General features: G+C 36.3%; 1 protein-coding gene across 4 annotated transcripts; it reads right to left on the reverse strand.

Annotated features, from left to right (window-relative positions):
• Positions 1-16: 16 nt before the first annotated feature.
• LOC145097626 (patatin-like protein 2) lies at positions 17-15,142 on the reverse strand. Of its 4 annotated transcripts, none has more exons than XM_079035231.1 (6): positions 14,801-15,142; positions 14,534-14,715; positions 13,023-13,215; positions 12,782-12,943; positions 12,380-12,682; positions 17-157 (listed from the first exon to the last, which is right to left on the reverse strand). In XM_079035231.1, exons 1-6 carry the CDS (start codon positions 15,014-15,016, stop codon positions 137-139), a joined length of 1,077 nt encoding a protein of 358 aa, XP_078891357.1. In that variant the 5' UTR covers positions 15,017-15,142; the 3' UTR covers positions 17-136. The 4 variants fall into 4 exon arrangements, with proteins under 4 accessions (XP_078891357.1, XP_078891354.1, XP_078891355.1 ...); XM_079035228.1 differs by lacking the exon at positions 17-157 and adding an exon at positions 1,633-2,090 and having other exon boundaries at positions 14,801-15,139; XM_079035229.1 differs by lacking the exon at positions 17-157 and adding an exon at positions 3,121-3,935.
• Positions 15,143-22,393: the final 7,251 nt, after the last annotated feature.

Genomic DNA, 22,393 nt, shown 5'->3' on the forward strand with positions numbered 1-22,393 from the left:
CAAATTGAGATCCCACAGAGAGAATGAGTGGATCGAGAGTGTTCATCATCCGGTCAAACTCTTACTGGTGCATCTCTCACATTCACAGAATACCATTGATGGTACTGGAGATACCGCCCCCATTATCTGCCACCATTCATCCCATACCATGCACCCTCTAATATAAAAAAATATGTAATCATCAATATTAAAATAGAATGAAATATTATAAGAAAAATAAAAAATATAGTTGTATATGTTATATAGGAGGGGTAGTATACCTTTTCAACAATATAAATTACACTCTCAAACGATTCTTTGTTATTTTTAGAAGTTTGGGGCAAATTCAATATTTTATAGCAGTAAAATTATTAAGTCAACTTTCTTACTCAATGAACCAAAATAACGACATGCATACAAATATCATGATTTTCCATGCAAGGTTTCAAACGATTTCATAGAATATATCGGATTTTCTGAAAATGCAATGAGAACGATTTTAAACAAGTGTGAAACTATTTTATATAAAAATGTTTATGAACTTACCAACTTTTTAGTTGACGCTTTTTAAAACGACTTGTATTCTCAGGGATCGAGTAAGCAGGTGAAATGGGACACGGATGCAGGACTATTTAGCTGTAGTTTGGAATTTTTCTGCTTATGTCTCTTTTGTGAAATTTGATGGACAAATACAGTGTATAAACAATGTAAGTTTGTTATCTGATGTTTGGATTACTTTATTTCATTTATATTCAATTGTTATGATACTGCACAATGAGGTCACCCGCCTGCGGACATTTCCGTCGTCTGGTCCTGGGGTGTGACACAAACACGTTTTGTAACCTGTATGGTTTTGAATAATCAAATACAAACCCTTATCCACCGAATCAACAAATATCCAAACCTGACCCGTAACCTGTAGGTTTTTTGAATAATCAAACGCATTTTACTTAATTCTTAAAATAACATTTATTAAATAAAACATATGTTGATTTAGAAAACGCATTACGTACTTAACGACTTTCAATTGGAATTGAAATCATTATTGTAGTAACTTCTGATTAGTTTTTGACCGTCGATCGCATTGATAGAGAATAGCAACTGCAAACTTTATCCTGGTTGATAAATAACTTTATTGAATTATAAATAAAATTGGTGGTTGCTTTATGAAATATAGATGATATTACATCATGATTATTGGTAGAAAACTAGAAGTCTAGAAGTCGAGTCCTCAAGTCCTATGTAAAAATAGTTTGGTCTTTAGCCTTTTCCCTTCAGACTTTTGATTGAGATTAAAAGTAAACTTTAGGCGGTATAAAATATAAATGTATAATTCTAAAATTTATATGGGGCGGGTTATAAACGGAGCGGATCGGTGATGATCCACATCCGACCCTTTTAACAAAAGGGTTAGCTGGTACGGATCGTTAGCGGGTAAATGGATCAAAAACTATGTTTCAAACCCATATAATTCTTAAGGGTTTGGATTAAATTAGGTTCAAAATCCGCTCCATTGTTAGGTCTACTCAAATCCATCGAATGCAAAAAATTTACATGATTGTATTAAAAAATAAATAAATAAAATAAAAAATAAAGGAATTTTTAATTATACAAACTCACACGGAGGCTTTCAGAGAAGGGCAAAGTAGACAGTTGCATAGGGCCTAATACTTTTCTTGTGGCCCAATTTTTTATTATATTATATATGTATATAAAAACTTATAATAACGATAAGGACCATTTTTTCTGACTCGTCCAACGAATTTGAGGATTTTTAAATCCTCAGGACTAGCCCCGTAAACTCATCACTAATCCCTACTACTTTGAGTTCAAAATAATTAAACAACCACCTTATGTTCAACACTATGATAGCAAAATAGTACAAATTATTTACTTTGGCGATGCTTTCGCTCCTCACAAAGCAATCTGGCAAACCGTGTCAACGCTTCAGAATTTGTCCCTTCTGTTTCGACTTCTTGAAAAATTCCGGTTTCTAAATCTACTCTTGACACCTTCTCATTCAACAGTTTTATTCCTACATCTGCAAGTGCCTTCATGTTCTCATCTGTCGCAATATCGATTGATGACGTGTCTCCTATCAAGTTGTCTTCCTACCAAAATTCAAAAATACACAATTATACGACCATTCAAGCTTGAAAGACCTTACTTTAGCAATGTAATGACGCTTTCTTTTTGATATAATTTACTCAATATTGACATGACTTATGCGAATATTGCGGTTTAATAAAGAAAATCTTAATGAGGTTTTTCCAAATAATTTGGGACATTTTACAAAATGACCTAGTTTATTATTTAATTTTTATTTTTTCTATTTCTCTAGGTGCGTAATCGTTTTCTTAAATATTTATTTGAGCGTTATTTATCTGGATAGCACTTAATAGGAAACTAACAGGACCTCTTAAATGTTTATCTAATTCTCATTGGGTTAAATGCAAGAATAGTAATATATTATCCATTTGTTTTTCTTATTAGGGTGGAGGAAATCGTTCCCTCCCAACTCACTGTAACATCAGCTTTTCTTTCTTCTTTCTCTTTCATCTTTCTCAACCTAAAACAATCCTATCTTTTCCAACCTATTCAACTCACATAGAAATCTTATATTTTCCAACCTACTCAACTCACTTGCCAAATCTCTAATTTTATTTAATTAAATTAGAAAATATAAAATAAAATAAAACATAAGATTATTTTTAAAATAAACTTTTGTTAATTTAAAACAAATAAATTCTAAAATAATATTACAAATAACGTTTGATTAAAAAAAAACTCACATTACAAATAAAAAATACACGATAACTAAAAACACACACTTAAAAAAAGACAACATAATTAAAATCCTAAAACGATAATTAAAATTAATTGGTTATGCAAAGTTGGAATTTAAGCATGTTTAATGTGATCAGTAAGATCGGATCAAAGCTAGTGGTAGATTTCAACATCGCGCAATTCATGCAATATTTATGACACATCGACTTCGTCGTTTGGGGGGTGGGGGGGGGGGGGGGGGGGGGGGTTCGGGCTGATGCACAAGAGATATTGCAGCACCCTCATCTTTCAGTATCATATTTTGTAGTATAATACAAATGTATATTATATTGTTTTTTCTCAGCGCCGACATAGTTTATGCTGGCATTTTTAATATGTCCCAACTTCCTTTAAGGACTCCACAAGCATATTTTACATCCTTTTTTATTGATTCTTGTGCCACCTTGAACCGTTTCTTTTTGTCGGTTATTCTATGTGGATATGTCTTTACAAATATAGCCCATGATGAATATATTTCATCCTTAAGATAGTAACCATGCTTGTAGTGTTCACCATTCAGATAAAATGAACAATCGGGTCTTATTCCCTGATATTTATCATCAAACAGTGGTGATTGGTAGAGGACATTCAAATCATTATTCAAACCGCCTACACCATAAGATACATGTCATAACCATAAATCTTGTGACGTTACCTCTTTTAGTGTCATTGTTTGATACGGATAGTCACCCCTCATGTATTGGACTCTCAATTCCATTGGACAAGCCCTCCAAATCCAATGTGTATAGTCAATGCTACGAAGCATTCCAAGGAATCCATGTATAGTTGCATGTGATTCATACAAAAGTTGAATGTTAGTGGATGTTGGACGGTGTAAATATTCAGGCTTATACATTTGGGCAACACCATAGAAAAAGTTTTGAAGAGTTTCACGAGAAGTGCTTTGTGAAGAATTTAGATTGCCATCTAACGAGTCTGGGTTATAACCCTTCGCTAACTGACTTATTGTTCATATACATTTTTGTAGCTCACCGAAACTTCTTTGATTTGTTGCATCCTTTTTTTAGAATAGGGATAATTCATCTCCAGGTTACCCACAAGTCGCATAAACAAACATTTTCTCATATGGAACCTTTTGTGGAATTGTTCGTTAACATGGGTTGAATCATCTGCAAAGTAATGTGCGATTAGTAGTTTTTCAGCCTCTAAACAATCTCTTTGGATTGTGTGTCTCCTTTAAATGTTTCTTGAACTAGAATTATTCTGAAACATTTGTTGTATAGTATGAGATAATGCATGTAACAAATTATCGTTGATCAGTTCATCATGTGATGATGATTTATATTGATTATCTTCCATTATTATTTTTCGAACGTTTGGATTCATTTTTGTATAAAGATAAAAGATAGAGAGACAATGTATTTCAGAGGTTTGTATAGAGAGAAAATATTGTAATTATGAAGGATATATATATATATATATATATATATATATATATATATATATATATATATATATATATATATATATATATATATATATATATATAGACACACACACACATGTAGAGAATCTTTTGAAAAAGAAAAAAAAAAGATAAAAGAGAAAGATAAAGATCCTCTAAAAGATAAATAGAAATTATGAATTTCATGGGTTCTATAACTCCGAAACATATTTAGTTGTAATTTTTTGTTTCTTTTCAAGCATCATGCACTGAATACCTCCAGTCAAATTATCATATGGGTGGAGAAAGTACTCCATTTCTTGGCTCTCTATCATGCGCTCCAACAATTATGCTTTTTATTCTTCATTAGCATGTAAAATGCGAAATTTTTCTTCCTCATATCGTTCTCTCTGTTCCACCTTTGTACTTGTTCCAATGTTTATGTCAGCAATCTCAATGATGAGATCAAATATTTCATTATGTATTGACGATGTCGATGTCACTTTCTTTCCTTTTCTTTCTCTATGAGTTGGTGAGTTTTCAACATCGAACGACTGTCGTTGGGGAAGGGGGGGAATCTGGGAGGATACTGTGCATCGGAAGATGTTGTTGTATTCGTTCGATGAAAATGTTTTGGTTCATTTTGAAGAAGGGGTGGGGACTCTTCACCAGTTTTTTTAACTAGTTCCCATTTCATGTGGTCTTTCAACCACTCCGAAGCTTTTTCATGAGGAAAAGCTTTATGATTACTAGTCATACGATCCTTACTTTGTGTATCTTTTAATACTTCGGCCTTAGATGTCCCGCTAGATAGACTGCTCATCATATGGTTGTAGATGAAGTTGTCATCATTACATTTCTTTTGAAGGTCCTTCCATTAGGAGTTTACTTGGCATCTTGACCGATTCGAACCTCCCAGTTGAAAATTAAAATGCTCTAGAATCCGCTTCAAAAATGCATCTGACCTATGTTGATTTCCACATTGTTTATCTTCACAAACAATAACATATGCCCTAACCAACGCCAATTCTTCACAATCCTCACTTTGTGTATCTTTTAATACTTCAGCCTCAAATGTCCCGCTAGCTAGACTGTTCATCGTATGATTGTAGATGAAGTTGTAATCATTAAATTTCTTTTGAAGGTATTTCCATTTGTAGTTTACTTGGCAACATGACCGATCTGAACCTCCCAGTTGAACGTTAAAATGCTCTAGAATCCGCTTCCAAAATACATCCGACCTTTGTTGATTTCCATAATGTTTATCTTCAAAAACAATGACATATGCCCTAACCAAATCCAATTCTTCAAGCTCCAACCATTTCTTTGACTTTTGTTGCTTTGTATAGTTGTGTTTTTTTCTTAATAATGGGTTGTAACTCCTCGTTGGCTTGTTTGTCGTCTTCCTCGTTTCTTTCGGCATTCAGGTCGTTATTAGACCTGTCATATTCTACGTTATGAGCATCACGGAACTAGAAATTCTCAGGATGAGGAGATTGGAATTAGGTTTCTAGAACCCTTTGATAAAACTGCATAAATAGATTATTACCTAGATTTTCCTCTAAAAGACTAAATGCATTGTAAGATTGTTGCACCGAGAAATAATGTTGTGGATAGTTTTGGTTTTGTTAGTAGTTTTAGTATTGTTGATAGTTTAGGTTATGAAATCTTTTAGAAGAAAACGGAATATCTTGACTTGAACCGTCTTGTGTGGATTTATGTCTTTGAATAGAACCTATTTGTTTAGCTTTGTCTCAATAATCCATTGAAGTTCACTGAATCGGAAAGTTTTTTATGGAAATTTATATAGAATTGTGTGAAATTGGATATCTTGATAAATATATACAAAATTATACAACAAAAAAAAAATAAAAGGCAGTTTTGGTCTTTACAGGTTGCATGAAAACAGAAAAGGTAGGCGAATAAATTATCTTGCTCGAATTTTCATGCAACCCATGAAGATCAAAGTTGTCTTTTTGTTTTATTTATTTATTTTTATATATTTATCAACATATCCCACTTTAGTCAATTCTATATAAATTTCTCTAAAAATACTTTCCGCTTCGGTTACCTTTAATACATTCAGAGGCAAAGCAAAGTAAGTTATAGCCAAAGATGTAAATCCATGCAATGTGGTTCAAGTCAAGATATTCCATTTTCTTTTCCAAGATTTCAAAACTCAAACTATCAACAATACCAAAACTACCAAAAAAACTGAAACTATCCACAACATTATTTCCAAGTGCAACAATCTTACAACACATTTACTCTTTCAGAGGAAAATTTGGGTTATAATCCCTTTATGCAGTTTTCTCAAAGTATTCCAAAAACCCAATTCAAATCTTCTCATCTTGAGACTTTCCAGTTGCATGATTCTTAGAACGTGGAATCTAACAGTTCTAGTGACGACCCGGTTTCTAAAAGAGACGAAGAAGATGACAAACAAGCCAGCGAAGAATTGCCACCCGTTACCGGAAAAAAAAACGCAATTATATAAGGTGCTAGAAATCAAAGAAATGGGTGGAATGTGAAAATTTGGCTTTGGTTTGGGCATATGTCGATGTTTCTAAAGATAAAAAACGAGAAAATCAAAAAAGGTCAGATGTATTCTAGAGCATTTTAATGTCCTACTGGGAGGTTCAGATTGATCACGGCGCCAAGTAAACTCTAAATGGAAAAACCTTCAAAAGAAATGTACATATTTTAACTATATCTACAACCGTAGGATGAACAGTCTAGCTAGTAGGAGATTTGCGGTTGATGTTTTAAAAGATACACAAAGCGAGTATCGAATGACTAGTAATCATAAAGCTTTTCCTCATGAAAAAGCTTAGGAGTGGTTGAAAGACCACGTAAAATGGGCATTGGTTAAAAAATCTGGTGAAGACTCCTTGTCTTCTTCTTCAAAACGAACCAAAATATTTTCATCTGACGCCTACACAATATCTTTCGATGCACAATATCCTCCAAGATTCCTCCAACAACAACAGTTGTTTAATGTCTAAAACTCACCGCCTTAGAGAAAAAAGAAGAGAAAATAAAGTGTCATCGACATCGTCAATACAAAATGAAATATTTGATCTAGTCAACGAAATTCTCGGCATCAACACTACAACCAGAACAGAGGTGGAACAAGGACAACAGTATCTAGAAGAAAATTTATGCATTTTTAAGGTAATGAAAAGTAGAAAGCTCAACTGTTGGAGTAGGAGATAGAGAACCAACATATGCAGTATTTTCTTCAACTGCGTGATCATTTGAATGAAGGTATTTTACTTATGGTGCTTGAAAAGAAATGACAAATTGCAATTAAATATGGTTGAGAGTTGTAGAACCCGTAGAATTCAAAATGTTTTATCTTTATCTTTTAGATGATCTTTTTTTTATCTTTTTATTCTTCCTTTTTTTTCCTTTATCTTCTTCAAAAGATTCTCTATATGTAACTTTATATATATATATATATATATATATATATATATATATATATATATATATATATATCCTTCATAATTACTATATTTTCTCTCTATACATACCTCTGAAATCTATTTTTCTCTCTATCTTTTATCTCTATGCAAAATGAATTCAAACGTTCGGAAAATAGTAAATGAAGATAATTACTATAGTTCATCATCTGGCGATGAGCTTATCAATGACAATTTGTTACATGCATTATCTCGTACTACACAACATCTACTTCAGAACAATGCTAGTTCAAGCAACATTCAAAGGATAAACATAATCCAAAGATATCGGTTGGAGGCTGAACAACTACTAAACTGACATTACTTTGTGGATGATTCAACCTATGCTAATGAGCAATTCAATAGAAGGTTCGATATGAGCAAAGTATTGTTTATGCAACTTGTTGGTGACCTGGAGATGAATTATCCATATTTTCAAATAACATTCGATGCAACAAATCATTGAAGTTTTAACGCTCTACAAAAACGTACATCAATAATACGTCAAGTAGCGAAGGGATATAACCCAGACTCGTTAGATGAGTATCTAAATATGTCAGAAAGAACTTCTTGTGAAACTCTTCAAAACTGTAACGCCCGCAAATATGGGCTAGTCAAATTAGAGGCAATAGGGGTCGAAAACGACTTTTCGACAAAAGATTATTTAGAATAAATAATCTTAACCAAGTTGTAGAGTATGTTACAAGGTTTTCGTACATATAAAGAACGCCGAAAACCGAGTTATAACGAAGAAGTTATGACCCGTTGAAGTTTCGCGACGGAACCGGCACGATACCGGGAAACGTAAATAGTGAATTTATGATAGAGCGAGATTTAGCCTTAGCGATCTAAACGAAAGTCGTAGAATATGTTAAACTAAGAACATCAATAAAAAGAACGCCCAAATCTGACTTCGTATGAGGAAGTTATGATTTTTCTAAGATTTAGCATAGCAGTGCACAGCCCGAAATCTGAATTTTAGATCGGTCGATTTTTAGCCGACGGGATCTGAATGAAAGTTGTAGTACTCATAAATACCAACACGTGGATATAAAGAACGTCGATAATAGAGCTCGTATGCAAAAGTTATGGATGAAGCTTAGTCCCTACTTTTCGAGCGCGGCGAATTCGATACAGTTTTGTAAATACGAGATAGAATGAGAATTAGCCAACGAGGTCTAAATGAGAGTTGAAGATCTCATTAATAGGAACTCAACGGTAAAAAGACAGACAAAAATGGAACTCGTATGCGAAAGTTATGGACGAAGCTTAGTCTCTACTTTTCGAGCGCGGCGAATTCGATACAGTTTTGTAAATCCGAGATAGAATGAGAATTAGCCAACGAGGTCTAAATGAAAGTTGAAGATCTCATTAATAGGAACTCAACGGTAAAAAGACAGACAAAAACGGAGCTCGTATGCAAAAGTTACGGACGAAGCTTAGAGACTACTTTACTATAAAACTCCTATAAATACAAGGGTGAACTCCTCATATTTTCTTCACACCATAAGCCTCTCTTTCTCTCTCTAACTTCTCTCTAGCCTCCCTAAACCCCTCCCAAGTCTACGGAACCTCCCTAGCACGAGAAGAAATCCCCGGAGCGCCCGACGGCTCCGAGCAGAAAAGCTTTCGGCTTGGAAACGCTGCTCCAGCGAAGCCCGGTTTTTAATAAAAACTCGCTGTAAGTGAGCTACGCCTATACTATATTTAATATAGATTTTATTTAATTATAGTAACATTATTAGGACCTTAAAATAATTATTTGGGCTATTATTATGAGTTATATTGAGTGTTATTTAACGCTTATATAATAGTAATAATAGCTAGACTATTAATTAGTCGTGGTTAACGTTAAAAACTAAACCCTAGTGGTATTGATACTAGGTTTTGTCGAGGAAAATTGTTTTGAGATAACGAAGTGCTGTCTGAGTTCGGAATCACCACCTAATCAGGTGAGTGCATGGTCTCTTTCATCTTACACATAGATATGAAGTATTTTATTATAAATTTACGTGCTATGTGTGCATATTGTCTAAATACTTGCTGTCTATGCTAATGAAAGATTTTTATACATGTTTTAAATGATGTAAACTGTATAAAGTATTTTATATCTACAAGATATGTTGGGTAAAACATGGGTAGATGAATGATGATGGATAAAAGCTGAAATAGAGGGACATTAGTAGTACGGACCTAGTGCCCTATAGGTATACATTGGCAGCAGTGGACCTAGTACCCTATAGATGAGCACTGGCAGCTGCGCCACAACCCGTAGATGATTTAGATCTACGGTAAACGTCCTAGCAGCTGCGCTCCAAGGATAGTATCGGCAGCTGCGCCTAATAGGGAGCCTTATGACCATGACAGTAGTGTTTAAAGGTCAATACCGGCAGAAGCGCCTCATAGAAAATGTCCTAATTCTGGCAGCTGAGCCTAAGTGACAATATTAGCAGCTGCGCTTGACCAATGTGTCATTGGCAACAATGGACTTCATGTTGTTTCCCTAGGATGATCCTTAGGAATGAATGAATGAGAAATAGCTGATTCTTAGGGTAGATCCTTAAGAATAAAGAAGATAATGGGGATGGGTAATTGGGTTGATTGTTTGATTGTTTAAACATAATAATTATATTATTGTGGGTTGAAAACCCTATGTACTCACCAGGTTTCCCAACCTGACCCACTCAGTTTATTTATATCACAGGTGTTGATATGAAGTGACATTACACTGAGAGATTTAAAGAGATGTAGATCACTAGTGTAAATAATTTTAAGTTCTGTTTATGCTTATGTTTCTGTATTAACGATGACATCCCAAACGTTTTAAAATGAAATAAATACGTTTCTTCGAAAATGTTTTAATAACGTATTTACCATGTTTTTCTGGGAACAAATTCCGCAACATTTTTTATAAAATGAAGTACTCTGATTTTTATAAAGCATAAACAACATCGGTCTTTTTTGGCCGTGAAAATGGGGATGTCACAAAAACGTTTGCTATGGTGTTGTCCAAATGTATAAGCCTGAATATTTACGTCGTCCAACATACACTGACATTCAACTTTTATATGAAGCACATGCAACTAGACATAGATTCCTTGGAATGCTTGGTAGCATTGACTGTACACACCGGAGTTTGAGGAATTGTCCAACAGAATTGAGAGGCCAATACAGGTGAGGTGACCATCCATATCCAACAATGATACTAGATAAGGTGACATCACAAGATTTATAATTTTGACGTTCATTATATAGTGTAGGCGGTTCGAGTGATGATCTGAACGTCCTTTACCAATCACTAATGTTTGATGAGAAATATCATGTAATAGGACCCGATTGTTCTTTTTTATCTGAATGATGAACACTACAATCATAGTTACTATCTTGCAGATGGAATATATTCAAGATGGGTTGTATTTGTAAAGACATATCCACATCTAGTAACTGACAAAAAGAAACAGTTCAAGGTGCCACAAGAATCAACCAGAAATGACATAGAACGTGCTTTTAGGGTCTTTAAAGGACGTTAAGACATATTAAAAATGTATGCATGGGCTATGTCGGAGAAGAGAATAAGGGATATAATGTATATTTGTATTATACTACGTAATATGATATTGAAAGATGAAGGTGTTGTGATATCTCCTGTGCATCCGCCCGACGCCCTCCCCCGACGATGTTAATGACCCATAAATAATACATGAATTGCGCAATGCTGAAACTCACCATCAGGTTCGATATAACCTTATTGATTACATTGAACATGCTTACATTTCAACTTTAAATAACTAGTTAATTTTAATTGTCGTTTTATGATTTTAATTATGTTGTCTTTTTTAAAAGTGTTTTTTTATTTATCATGTTTTATAATTATCGTGTATTTTTTTATTTTTAGTGTCATTTTTTAATTAAAGTTTATTTTTAATATTATTTTAAAATTTTTCTTTCGCTATAAATTAGCAAAAAGATTATTTTTATAGAAAAAAATAATGATATGTTTTATTTTATTTTATATTCTGTAATTTAGTTAAATAAAAAATAGTGATAATGTAAGTGTGTTGATTGTGTTGGAAAAGACAGAGTTTCATTTGTTGTGAGTTGGAAAACATAAAAATAAAAACAAAATAAAAAAATTAATATGAAGGTGACATGAGAGCAAGTTGTTGAATGAGTTGGGATGAAATTTCTCCCTCCACCCTTACAATATCATAGCAATGTTTTAATAGCCGGTTCGAAGCAACCGGTTGACCAGGTTGGACCGAGAAGTAAGGACCGATTTTATGTCAATTTTTATACCGAATCGAATCAGACGGTTTCTTCAAAAATCGGATTGATCTAGTGTAATAGATGCGTTAAAAAACCGTTTGAACCGGTTTATTAAGTTTATATATATAGTTGAATTTACTTAGCCCGTTAAAAAACCCCTTTTGGTAAGAAAATTGAACGCTTCGGAGTATAACTCGAAGGTCAACGCACACTTTGTTAAATGTAGCAAAAAAGTTTGATTATATCAATAATCGAACCGGTTGAAACAGAAATCCATCACCAAACCGGTACTACAAAAAACCGATTTTTAAAACATTGCATTATATCAACAAATATCATGATTAATTTGCATGTTAATTGGTTTTTTATCAAGTCATTTTACGTGTAATTCAGTGTTGACGTGGCAAAGAAGTGTTTTATGTCTTTAAGACGCACATACCTGAATGCGTAGATAATTCTTTTCAGCATTGAGGGATCTGAAGAGAGTGGAGACATGAATATCGACCATATCAGAGCTTGCATCCATGAAGATATCAATTATGGGAGAAGAACCATTGTCGAACACCCAATTCACCAAACCCCATCGTGAAGCTCTCCTGGAATTATATTTCTCGGAGCGTTTCGGCATCCCGGTGCCAAGCGAAAGCACAAGCATCCTCCTGCCGTCGACGGACTCCAGATCGGAGAACTTGTGTTTTCCGATCATCACTTCCTTCATGATATGCGTTATCGCTACTTGCGTCTGTAAATCGCCATTTACACAATGATTCCGATTCATCCATGTTTTGACTTTTAATTCAACGAGTTTAATTTCGACTTTTTTAAATACTATTGAACTTACCGGATTGTTTGCTGCAACCCCGCCGTCGATCAGATCGAATGTACGCGTAGCTCCTTCGGCGTCTGTGGTCTCGAAATAGTGAGGCGGGAAATACGTCGGAGCGGCGGAGGTGCTTATGCATACGTCCGATAGAAAAGCATCTTTCCAGGCGAACTCTTTTGCCTGAACAAATCAACGAAACAATTACAGATTGTTGATAAATCATCAGAAATGTAGAGAGTAAGAGATGATCGGAGATTACATCGTCGGTGGTGAAGATCGTCGGCTGAAGGCGTTTGATGTCGAAAGTTGGTATGATTACGTCTGTTATCGTTTGTTTGAGAGTTGTGTTTCCCAATATCTGTCTGGTTATTGATCGGAGATATTCGCCGTCGTATTTTGGTCCGACGACTCCTCCAAAGAAATTTGCGACAGCATTTAAGAACTTGATGCGGCTGATTTCATGATCAAAGTTGCAAGTTGATCAAATTTTTTGTCATAATATAATATGGGATGGACGTTGAAAATTAATCATGCAAAAATAATGATTACAAATGTAAATTGTTTTAATTTAGAAAAAAAAAATAGCATAAAGTTGTCTTTTTGTACATGTTACAAGATGCTGAAGCTAGCAACATGTCTTCTCGATGATATTTGATCAACTCTATCTAATAAAAATGGATGTGAAATTGTTTGTCGACATGATGCATGAAAAAGAGTGAGCTTGTTAAATGTACTTTTTGTCACTATTTGATTTTTGTCGTTAAATGAATAAAAAGTTATATTAAAATTAATAGATAAAAGTTGGCCGAATTATGTTAAAACCAATAGATTTTGGTTTTTTTCCAGCTTAATTATTGAAAGATTTTTTTCTTTCTATTTTTAATCATTGAGAGTTTGTTTTTCTTTTAAAAAAAATCCATTTTGAATTATATGAAAACGTTATAGTGTGGAATATGTTCAATTTGCCCACTAGAAAGAAACTTTTTTATTACTTAACCATTAAAACTTTCGAGTTTTTTTTTTTATAAATAAAAACATCTTTAACCAAAAAAAAAGTTCCAATTGTTTTTTTTTGCTATTTAATATCGTAAAAATTCTAAGTAGTTTTTTTGAAAAGAAAAAAAAAAACTAATCTTTAAATAGTTAAACTAGAAAAAAAAAATTATTATAGTGATTAAACCAAAAAAAACTACGGTGCTTAATTTTTATAGAAATAACTCTACATTGGTTTTTATAAATAAAAATTGGCCAAAATAATTGATTAAAAGAACATAAATATGTAGTATTTTTATATTTGGCCCTTTTGAAGTTATACTTGAAGCAAAAAAAAAAAAAAAAAAAAAAACTTTACAAACCCAACTTAATTATTATTCATATAAAAAGTTCCATTACTCAATTACAAAACAACAAAATAAGACAATAAATTGATATTATTACTCCGTGAGTACCAAGCTGCAGTAGCACTCCACCAGTCTAATAATTTTAAGCAACGGGACAATTCACATTCACGTGCATGTTTACACTATTCCAACACACGTTTATTTACAATTATCCCCAACATTTTATCTTTCACACACACACACACACATATATATATATATATATATATATATATATATATATATATATATATATATATATATATATATATATATATATCCCACTAAATAACCATGATTTTGTATTATATCCCACTAAATAATTCAAAATTGATAATTAATAAACAAACAACCATTTTTATTGAAGGGTTTAATTAATTAAACGATTTACCTTATTAGAGGAAAAATCCTTGGTGAATGATAAAAGTAAAAGTTACTAATATCATTTGCAGAGTAGAGAGGACGATTATCATCACCGGGAACAGCAAGCATCGCCGTCATCAATCCTCCGGTACTTGTTCCGGCGATGACATCAAAGTAATCCGCAATTCGTGCCTCAGGTCCATCGATTTCCTGCCGGAGAAAATATACATAAAAGACAGCTCGATTGTAAAATTCTTTTGTATGTTCATCGGATCTAACTAATAAACATGTATACCTGAAGCTTGGATTCGAGAAATGAAAGTATGGTCGCCGGAATAATGCCACGGACGCCGCCGCCGTCGATGCTAAGAACAGTGACGATGCTGGTTTTGGATATTCCGGCGGTGGCGCAGTTGACAGTGAGGAGTTGCAAGGCTACGGTTGTGAAAACAAGCGAAACGATTGTGAGATTAGCCTTGGAAATGACGCCGGAGTAGGAAGTAGAGTCCATTAGTTTAATCGGAAAATTGGTGTTTTTATTGGAAGTTAAATTAAACAGCGAGCGAAACTGAGGAAGGAGGGAAATGGTGAGTCATTGAGTTCGAGGCGCTTCTGCAAATATGAAACCTAATAATTTATATATCTGCATGAGATACAAACTATTTATTTTTTCTTTTAGACAAAAATACAAAATTAATGGTTTTCAGAAAAAAACTTTGGATAATCTTTAATAAATTTCAACTTGAATGAATAGACCAAAATCAAGAAATTTTTTTGGTTTTGATCCATAAACAATTTGAAATGACTCTTTCAATATTTTCATTTGTTTTTTTTATTTTCTTTATTAACTTAGATATTTAAATATTTAGAAAATAATCTCTCTCTCTCTCTCTCTCTCTCTCTCTCTCTCTCTCTCTCTCTCTCTCTCTCTCTCTCTCTCTCTCTCTCATATATACACACGTCTTTCAAACAACTACATTGAAACCATTGAAGCCCTTCAAATCGAAATCAAGAGGAACACAAATACATAACCAAAAATAAAATCAAACTGAAATTGAAGAGACAAACACATACAACCAAAATTGAAATTAAAATAAGAAGAAAACCATGATTTACACCTGTGTTTTTGTTCACTAAGTCAAAATTGAAATTGAAGAAACACACATAAAAATAACAATATGAAGATTGTTTAAAAAAACCAAGATTTGCTAAACCTGGAACTGTACTATCCATGAATTCTAATTCACGGTTCTCCGACTCCATTGATTGAATCTTGGATATGTAAGATCTATACAAATTTCTTCTTTCTTACAGCTTATAATTATCATCATGACATTTTCACAAAAATGTCTTAATGATCGGACTGTATTCCCCTCAACAATCCCCGTAACCTTAAAAGAATCAAGATTCCTTCTCTGGGTTTACCCCACCACCATTTTCCCGTCAAAACCTTGAGTCTACAATTTATTACCATAGTATTGAACGGTAATACTCCCCATTCTCACATTCTTTCACATACACGGTGTGAAAAATGATGATGGGTGCATCCAATTTGATGATGCGGTTAACCCTAGTCCTTGTGGTTTGTCTTGTTGTGGTTCTTGGCTTCGTCTTGGTTTTATTGGCTGAGCTCCACTGCTCCATCCTCTTCCATCGCCGTCAACATCAACAAACGACCACCACCGCAGCCACACCTCTAACCATAGTACACAACAACAACAACTCATCTTCTCCTCCTCCCCTTTCAGTTGTCGGTGATGACATAGAGAAGCAGCAACAGCTCCCTCAACAGCCGAAAAATAAATAAAATAACCAAGAAGGGCTTCAATTGTCTCTTAAATTTAAACCTACCACCACCAATTTAGGGTTTTCTCCTGGTATTTCAGGATGAAGTCGATTTTTGGTTATTTTTATGACGGTGGGATTTGTGTTCTATGTTTGTTTATATATATATATATATATATATATATATATATATATATATATATATATATATATATATATATATATATATATATATGAGAGAGAGAGAGATGGGGTTATCGGTGGAGTGGTAAGGTGGGGTGGGGTAGGATATTATTTTTTTTTATTTTCTAAATATTTAAATACTTTTAGTTAATAAAGAAAATAGAAAAAACAAATCAAAAGGGTAAAAGAGTCCTTTCAAATTCTCCAGGGACCAAAACCAAAGGAAATTCTTGATTTTGGACTATCCATGCAACTTGGAAACTTTTAGACCCTATCCAAAGTTTTTTGAATATCTCAGAGACCAAATTCATAATTTTTGTCTTTCTTTTAGTAAAACTGTGATTTATGATTATAAGAAAAAATACATGTGGTTTTCTAGATTTTTCGTTTTCGTTCCTTTTTTTTGCATGGTTGGTTTTTGTCGTTTCAATTCCAATGTATGGTTAGTCCCTTAGTTAGATTGTAACACCCATAAAATTTAAGCCAAATTAAAACATTTTAATTCATTCAAAAACCATTAAGTTCATACATTTTGTTTTCAAAATAGTTTAAACATCAGAGTATCCCCCAAAACCATATCACATAAATCATAAAACATGAGGAGCGGTACGATCACGCCTTTGCCTTGCCAGATCTCCTGAAGTACCTGAAACAAAACACAGAACTGTAAGCCCGAAAGCTTAGTGAGTTACCCCCAAAATACCAACCACACAAAAACATACTCATAACATATCACAAATAGAACAGCCATGCACATCGAGTCTACTGTGTAACTGGTCCGCCGGCACCGGGCCTTTAGTCCACCTGGTCCACCCTCCGAGTCTAGCCATGTACATCGAGTCTACAGTGTGATTGGTTCGCCCGCACCGGGCCTTCAATCCACCTGTTCCACTCTCTCAATCTACAGTATGACTGGTCTGCCCACACCAGGCCTTCAGTCGGCCTGGTCCACTCTCCGAGCCTCGGCACGTCTGGTCCGCTCTCTTGGGGCCTTCAGCCTATCCGGACCACTCGTTGGGCCTTCGGAATATTCGGTTTGCCCTAGGTATGTTGGCCTACAGCACAAAGCAGGACCCGCCTCAACCCAACCCTCGTCAAACAACCATGTGCACATAAAACAATTAATCACATAACAAATCCTTAACCAGACAAACAGTCTAACAGATCACATAGCATATGAACATCCTAACCAGGATTCCGACCTAACCGGTCACTACCATAACATTACCCTATATACCGAGTACCGACCTTAACCAGGTCACTAACATAACATCATCCTAAATACCAGGATGCAGATCTAGCAAAGCAATAACATAACAAACAATACCCAGATTTCCATCCGTTAAAAGGTCGGCCTTGGTGCCGTAGACCCTGTCGATATAGTGAGGATAACTCACCTGCAATTTCCGACTGAAGAGATAAGACCAAGCTGCTCCGAACATCGACACGAACTTCACCACAGAACACTATCAAAGAACCATATCCATAAATACTGAAATTACCAAAATACCCTTGGAAGTCAAACTGGTCAAAGTCAAAGTCAACCTTCCTGGTTGACTCTACTCGCCGAGTCGACCCGTCGACTCGTCGAGTTCTTATACTCAGAAGCTCCCCTAACACGACTCAACTCGTCGAGTTCAACGATTTTGGAATTCCATCATGTCCAACTCACTGAGTCCCCAACCGAGTCACTAATCCACAGCTTTAACCAAAAGAGGTTGGGTTCTGCGACCAGACTCGTCGAGTCCAAGGCAATCTTCAACAGACTCACCGAGTTGTTCTTCCAACTCGCCGAGTCCATGCACATGTTCATACTACTCGTCAAGTACACCCATGTGACTTTTCGAGCCATGCAGGGGCTCCAATCCATAGATCCACTCTTCTACAGTCTAACCCTCACATAAAGCTGCAAACTTTATGTAAAACCAAAGAGATATAGGCCCAAAACACTCTAGGGCTTGGTTTTTAGACAAAGGGGATTCACCAATAACTCTTAGAAAGAAGCTTTATGACATTTTGGACCATCACAAGCCTAGATCTGAAGTAGCAACCTCAGATCTAAGCCTGTAACTCGAAATAGTTCTCAAACAAGCTAAGGAACTCCAAATCAACCACCAAGGATGAACCAAAAAGGAAATAGCTTAAGATAATGACTCCTTACCTCTGATATGTGCCCAAACTGATGTAGATCCCAGATCTACACAAGCCCCTTGGTGCTAGCCTCTAATTTCTCAAGCTCCTTCCACCAATTTCCTCTTCCAAGCTCCAATCTCCTCAATAATGGAGTCTCAAACGAAAATTAGGGTTTCTGGATCTCAAAAGGGTAGCAAAGAGGTTGAGGGTGGGTTATAAGGTGCTTTATATAGGGAAAAACCCCCGGAATTAGGGTTTTCTCTCTTCAGCACCAGCTCGTCGAGTCCAAGCCGCCGACTCAGCGAGTTGGCCACTTACCCCGCGACAGAATCCCGATCCGACTCGGCGAGTAAGCACGCCTACTCGTCGAGTCCCTTTCCTTAATTTACATTTTAAGTCCTTCAATAGCACCTCTGGAATTTGGGGTGTTACAACTCTCCCCCGCTTAAATTAGGCTTCGTCCTCGAAGCCTACTACAGTATACGCTTCAGAACAAACCCCTTGCACTGCAGACTCTGATTTCTCAATTAACTCATGCTCTTACAAACCCTACTTCAGCATCTCTCTTAAAATGGATTATTCTCACGTGGCATCCTTGCCACTACTCAAAGCCAACCATCACATATTAACCACGTATCAGCCGATGATACCATCCCTTCAAATCAGGAACACACCTTCGTGCCCTGCGAACGCTAGATACCACAACACCCACTGAGCTCTGCCAAGACACTAATCCTTCTTCCTTCGCCCAAAATTGGTGATAACCCTGATAACTTGCAGCCTTGAACGAATCATGTTCCACCCTATGGTTCTATCCCTTACGCACTGATAGGATACTACATCCCTCAGCTCCCATAACCCATCAACCAAACATATCGCGTAACCACTCGTACCTGGCCCAATCAGCCTCGGGCTGGAATACCAACACACCAGGTCCAATCAATCATGGGGTCCGGTCATCCTCATGATGGAATACCCCAGATTGGAATACCTCCACATACATAACTCAAACCTACAACCATACTCGGAACTAAGGACCTTTTCCTTGCGTCACCCTCGAACCCTTCGATTCGACACAACGGAGTGCAACCCACTCACACCTCCCTATCACAATCTCTAGGTCCTTGACCTATGACTGTAATATCCTTATACAGTCCCCAACACTGGCCCAGACTACTCCCGAGTCTGTTATCTTGCTGACTCACCTTCCTCTGACCCAATCTCTAATCTGGAACCACTATCCTCCTCTTCTTTTAGGGAGACTGAAAACATGCATGCGCATCATCCAACATTTCCACAACCTCAACGGGTATCCAACCTGTATGTGCTTCCATATATCTGGTACAACCTCAGTGCTTACTACCAATAACTGAAGCACTTTCGATCATCCACTGACTCTGTTGCCTTCCTTTCAGAGGACCCACACTCCTTTCGGAGCTACATACCTTTCCTTTCCAGGAAATCTACTCCTTCCTTTCAGAGGACCCACACTCCTTCCGGAGCTACATACCTTTCCTTTCCAGGAAATCTACTCAACAACCCTTACTGCACCTCTAAGTGCCACTGAGCTAAACTCCACTCTACACTATCCATGTAGAGAAACTTCTATTCTCGAACTCCCATATACTCCGAATTCGATCACATACTAACTCGGCCCACGCACGGCCTCCAGCCAACTCCATCATCATGATCAATCCTTGGGGCCAGACCATATCGATTACTATTGCATGGCGGCATATTCACTCATTCTCCTCATACTGATCCACTATCACATACAGAGTCTTCAGCATGAATGGACCTCCTTTCCAGGCCTTCAGTCTATCTGGACCACTCTCAGAACCTTTAGCATGTCTGGACCGCCCTCATGGGCCTTCAGCCTGTCTGGACCGTTCCCCGAGCATTTGGCCTGACTGGTACGCCTCCCAGCCTTCAGTTTATCCGAACCGCTCAAAAATATCGTATGTCACCCTGAACCATCCCTCTTGGGAATCTCTCCCATGCAGTCTGTTCTAGCCCTCATGGGGTTTCGAACTCCAATTCCATTCCTGGAATCCTTTCCATGGCCTAAACTCATGCCTCACATCGACCAACTACCTTACCTGATACCATGGTTTATTCCCTGCGCCACTTGTCTATCACTTGCTCCAATCATGCCACACTCTCGGCTAACAACATGAATAAATCCAACTAGCTAACCAACCCTGAATACTTGCTGCTTTACCAGAGAATTTTCCAATTCTCCCCACTTAGTGTACCAACTATTAACTTCCGCTGACGAAACCGACATAACTCGATCAACCTTACTTGATAAAGTTCCCCCTTCAACAGGAACTAATTCTCTCTGGAGTGAGCGACCTCCACAGAACACTCTCCCGTCATCGCACATCCCGAACTCCAAGGAAGTTCGAGTCTCAACTGAACACTTCTCGCAACGCCATTGCTATTCCAAGAAACAAGATCATATACCTTATCTTTCGACCAATAATCCTCCTAAACATTAACCAACTACAACTCCTAACTACTAAGATCCCCAATCATACTATGAATCATGTGGAAAAGGCGAACAGACACTACAAGAAAAAGAGCCTTTTATGACACGCAAACCACGACACTCATTGATTTATGTTACGTAAAAGAGAGTGACATTAAAAAAGTGTCATCTCTTCAAAAAATTTAAGGATTTAGGTCACGCATTATTGCGTGCCCTTAAATTAGTGTCTCACGTAAAAAATAAAAAACATGGAGGGCACAAAAGCGTCCTCTGTCAATGTCGTTTTATTATTTTTTTTAAGAAACGCGGTTCTTTTAAAGGGAAAATGAAATCCCAAATTTTTTAAACCCCCGCCTTCTTTTCCCTCGTCTCCACCCCGACCCTCACCCACATCCACCGCCTCCAATCATCGTTGCATCCTCTAGACTCAGACTGCGCGTACTGTTCATCTTATAACAAAATCGTAAAGGATCTAGGGTTTTTTTCAAAAGGATGCTCTCTGCAAAGTTCCTTACATCTGCTAACTTCCGCTCACCTCTTACCTCCGGAGACCTCCTGTAACGCCCTGTTTATTTAAATAAATTAGTAAATGTGAGTCCCTGACTAATTTGTGAAGAATTTTAGAAGTCGGGGGTTAAAAGAGTAAGTTCGAGATTAAATTGAAAAGATTTGAGGGCTGAAGGGTTTATTGGTAATGCAGGGATCTATTATGAAAGAAATTTATGGGATTAGGGCTTAAATGTAAGTTTTGGATTCAATTTGTAAAGATTTCGCAATGCAAGGTTAAAAGTGTAAAATATGAACTTATTTTGAAAGAAAAGAAGGAAGGAGGGACCAAAATTATATTTATGGGAAAGTTGTATAAGGACCGGGTATATATATATATATATATATATATATATATATATATATATATATATATATATATATATATATATTCTGATGAATCAATTGTGAACGCTAACCCTAGAGAAGTGTCGGCCGCCACCCCTCCACTCCTCTAGCCGCCATCATCGGTTTCTCCCATGCACTCCGACCAGATGAAGCCTCAAACGCCGACGCCTGCCGCCTCCGTGACACCATCGTGAGCCACCGGTTCCGCTTGCTGCCTCGTCGGCGAGTGCCACTGTTACATTGCTCGTAGCTGCTGAAGACGTTGAAGATAGCGGGGAAGATTATCGAGGCTGGAGTGCAAGCTATGAACGACGAGCAGCGGGCTGCGAACGACCTGGACCTCTCAGAAAAGTCAAATCGCAACCTAACTCTCCTGCCCTTTCGTTCCTTTTCGGTGCGTCG

The sequence above is a fragment of the Lactuca serriola genome, chromosome 4 (assembly GCF_051521515.1).
Source record: "Lactuca serriola cultivar US96UC23 chromosome 4, Lser_US96UC23_V15, whole genome shotgun sequence".
NCBI lineage: Eukaryota > Viridiplantae > Streptophyta > Magnoliopsida > Asterales > Asteraceae > Lactuca > Lactuca serriola.

Excerpts from the sequence above, each read along its gene's own strand:
- LOC145097626 (XM_079035228.1), bottom strand. The coding sequence starts at position 15,016 with ATGGACTCTACTTCCTACTCCGGCGTCATTTCCAAGGCTAATCTCACA. Across the intron at positions 13,216-14,533 it reads AGGATTTTTCCTCTAATAAG|CCGCATCAAGTTCTTAAATG; the intron begins GTAAATCGTTTA and ends TCATGAAATCAG. Across the intron at positions 2,091-12,379 it reads AGAATTATCTACGCATTCAG|GAAGACAACTTGATAGGAGA; the intron begins GTATGTGCGTCT and ends GAATTTTGGTAG.